The sequence below is a fragment of the Pterocles gutturalis genome, unplaced genomic scaffold (assembly GCF_000699245.1).
Source record: "Pterocles gutturalis isolate BGI_N339 unplaced genomic scaffold, ASM69924v1 scaffold20991, whole genome shotgun sequence".
Taxonomy (NCBI): domain Eukaryota; kingdom Metazoa; phylum Chordata; class Aves; order Pterocliformes; family Pteroclidae; genus Pterocles; species Pterocles gutturalis.
The window spans coordinates 1-3,679 of record NW_010105982.1 but is presented as its reverse complement, the minus strand read 5'-3'; the positions used below and the strand labels follow the sequence as shown (position 1 = coordinate 3,679).

Here is a 3,679-nt window from a genome sequence, read left to right as displayed (position 1 = left end):
GCAACTGCTCCAGGAAGCGCCAGGCAGGGGGACAAGGACAGAAGGAGGCCAGGAAACACAGAGGGCCCGCAGTGCCAGCACAGGGCTGAACATGGGGTACTGGCTGCTTGGCCGGGGTCGTGGCTGCTTGGCTGGGTCTGCCCAGCTTGAGGAGGCAGCAGCACCCACAGCACATGCCAGCACCCCAGAGCCAGCACAGAGCTGTCCCATGCGTGGCACCATCTGCGAGCCAGCCCAAGCACCCTCCGCTCCGGAGCAGTACAACATTTCATTCAGCAGCCAGAGCAGGCGGCCAGGCCAGGCTGGTGATGGAGGAGAGGAGCCCAGTGCTGGCAGGGGTCTCCCTGGAGAGTCGGGGGGCATCTCTGCCACCCCTCAGCAGATCAGGGTGAGCAGCAGCATCCCAGAGGTCATGATGCCGGTTCACTCCCAGCACAAGCAGGAACGGACCAGGTGCTGCTCCACGGCCGCTGCTCCTGCCTGGGGCTCAGAGCCAGGTCCCAAGCAGGGTATGCAGCCCCCCTGCCCAGCACAGCCCATGTCCCAGCAAAACGTGCCGGTTAGGCCGATTTCTACCAAACCTAAACAACTGTCAGCCCCCAGGGCCCTTATTCCACCATTAGGACATTCCCAGCTCCTGGGCAGCAGCTGGGGTCCTGGGGACCCGGGGTTTGCAGGGCACATCTGCCCAGCCAACTTGTGCTCACTGACAGCCCAAGGCTGACACAGCCTCTGCCCGAGCCATTCACCAACCCAGACAAACCACATCCACAGTGGGGGGCTTGAGCCCACAGCAGAACCGTCGCAGGCCCAACCAGCAGCAGGGGACCAGCCCTGTGATACCCTCGGCAAGGGCATCACTCAGGTGATACACTTCGACTCAGGTGGGTTAGGGGAAAGCGTCCTAATTCCTGCACTTCACCCCCGCCATGTCTCCGGCTCTACCAGCACTGCAGTGAGCCTGGCAGAGCGGAGCAGATACCAGTTCCCCTTGGCGCTGCTGGGGACAGCAGGCTCTCCAAACCCCCAAAATGGCTGAGGCAGCAGGTGCCACAGAAGGCAGGCAAGGAAGAAAGCAGCTCAGACAGAACTTTCCTCCTTAACCCACAGGAATGAACAGGGACAGGAGTCCTGGGCAGAGCTGCAAACAGCAGGGCTTGGGGCACGGCTCAACCACCACCGCTTCCTGCAGTGAAGCAACCACAGCACAGCCCTGGGGGTGTCCGAAACACAGGCACCGTTTCAGACCTGAAACTCAGCGCCCGTTTCAGACCGGCTTGGCCTCCAAACCACCTGTGCAGACAGATGGTAGCCAGGGCCAGAAATGGGTGTGCTGAAGCCAGTAAGGTGAAGGGAGCAGGAAAAAGGAGCAGCGCCCACAGCCCAGGGCATTCACAACTCACAGGTGCCCTGATAGTTCTTTATTGTCCTCTGAGCTGGGTGGCAGCTCAGCCATGTCCAGTGCAGGAAAAATCTCCTGCAGCTGTCCCGGGAGGCAGCACCAGTGTCCGCAGCAACGCCACCGAGTCCAGCTCTCAGCCTCTTCCGTTGGTCTCAGCACAGCCTGGGTCTCAGCCTTTTCTGTTCTGTGTCTTGCCAGCACTGCCATGCTCGGCTGCTGCAAAAATCCTGCCTGCTCCCAGCAGCTTGGCGACAGCCCCAGTGTCTTGGCACAAGCACAGCGCGCACAACTGGCACACAGGAGATGGGCTCAGCCAAACACGCACCAAGGGGTCTCGTTTGTGTCACAGTCCAACAGGATATTGAGGACAGTGCAAGGAGCTCCTGCCACACTCAGAGCTGTCCGTGACTCGATTTGGTACCTCACGTTGTTCAGACCTCCCTCCCGATCCACCTTAAACTGCTCCTGAGGAAGAAAAAGACTGTTCAGCCCATGCTGGCTTCCAGCAGAGAGGGAAGCACTCAGTGCCTGGGGAGGGACACGGAGCTGGCAGGGGAGGACATGCGACAGGAGGGCTCAGAGCATGTGGTGATCACAACCCGAGTCTCCTGTGGTTCCCAGGATGGAACCAGATGGGAGGGCTCACCTGCTTCTGCGCAGCAATGCGCTTCTGGTCTCTCTTCCTCCAGGCTGGGTCATGCAGGTGCTGGAAAGTCTCGTACCCAGTCGTGATTCCAGAAGGACGTCGAACCTGGAAGAAGAGAAAAGCTTCTGTAAAGCTACTGGAAAACTCTCCCGTACCCACTGCACCTGCTACTGGAACAGGGAGCACAGAATGGCTGCCTTCCCCCCGTCCCAGCCTGTGCAGCTACAGCCAGGGGCCAGATGTGGAGACAAGGAGAAGGGAAATTTCAACATAGGAGGCCGTGGAGCACCCCTTACCTGGAGACCGGCTCCTTTGATACGTCGATAAAACTCGTCATCCTCCCGTCCCCAGCCCCAGAAGCGGTTGGACATGCCGTTGCACTGAAATGAGAAGGGCAGCGTACCAGCCGAGGTCAGGTCTAGCACAACTCTGTGTGTCACGGAGGAGCAGACACCAGCATCACAAGCCCTGAGCACCAGCACAGCCTGCCCTCCCCTGCCCCACAGCAGCTCACACCGCAGCCTCCGTCCCTGCACCCTTTTGACGCCCTTCCCTCCTTCCCAAGCGCGGAGCACAAAATATACGACCGTTCAGCAAGACAGTGTCATAGCCCCTACCCCAAACTGTCCGGGACATCGCACCCGTGTGCTCACCATCTCATAATGCTGCTTGGTGAGCAGCAGGATGCCGCCCACATAGGTCTTATAGTGATAGAGCGGGTGCAGCTCTGGTGACGCCACGTGGAAGGGCCCTGCCTCCGGGAAGCTGTAGTCCAGCTGCTCGTTGAGGGGCAGGAGATCGACGTCATGCATCGCGATGTAGTCGGTGTCGTTGCCGCTCTCCAGGAAGCCCACGTTGATCAGGGACGCCCTGTTAAACCTGCCACAGGACCGGGGACTCTCAGTCCCTTCATGTTCACCTCCCGTGCTCCTCAATACTTAATGTTTGACCAGTCCCCAAATGGGGACACACACAAACACAGCGTTCCCTGCCTCCCCAGTGCGGAGCACCACAGCTGCCTGTCCCGAAACTGTACCCTGCTTCTCCCTCAGCACACACTGAGCCTGACAGTGACACGCAGGGGTTTGGCCACTGCAGACCCCAAGGGGCTATAGCAAGCCCTGTCTTGCCGGAGCCCAGCTGGGGAGCTCCACAGCACCCGCCAGGGCTGCAGGCAGGTACCGGACAGAGAGCAGGGGGGTGAGCAACGGCATTTCCAAACACCCCACGGTATTGCTTTGAACTGCAGCATCCCCAGATGTTCACGGCCATGGCCCTGCAACACCAGGGAGAAAGCTGAAATATCTGGGGGTAGATAATTCTCTTCTTCCTTAGGAAGAGAGACCCAACATACCGCTTTGTCCTTCTATAAGGAGTAACTCTGGGCAGAGCATCACGCCCCAGCCCTGACTCCCTGTTGCCCTGCCCCACACCACCAGAGGCAACGGGGAGACCCTAGGACGGAGTTTTGGGGAACGGCCCCTTGCTCCCTTTGCTGTCTGCGGCGAGGGGCGACGCTACCTGAAGTGATCCACCTGGTTGAGGATGAAGATGCGATGGCGGATCCTCTTCTTGCTCAGGAAGCGGTGCATGTAGGGCACGAAGGCCAGCAGCTCCTCGAAGCGCTCCCG

General features: G+C 59.8%; 1 protein-coding gene across 1 annotated transcript; it reads right to left on the bottom strand.

Moving 5' to 3' along the window:
- Positions 1 to 1,408: 1,408 nt before the first annotated feature.
- On the bottom strand, positions 1,409 to 3,673 carry B4GALT7 (xylosylprotein beta 1,4-galactosyltransferase, polypeptide 7). Its single transcript, XM_010087608.1, has 5 exons — positions 3,570 to 3,673; positions 2,702 to 2,927; positions 2,345 to 2,428; positions 2,049 to 2,153; positions 1,409 to 1,867 (listed from the first exon to the last, which is right to left on the bottom strand). The coding sequence occupies exons 1-5, from the start codon at positions 3,638 to 3,640 to the stop codon at positions 1,712 to 1,714; spliced, it is 642 nt and encodes a 213-aa protein (XP_010085910.1). The 5' UTR covers positions 3,641 to 3,673; the 3' UTR covers positions 1,409 to 1,711.
- Between the last annotated feature and the right edge of the window lie 6 nt (positions 3,674 to 3,679).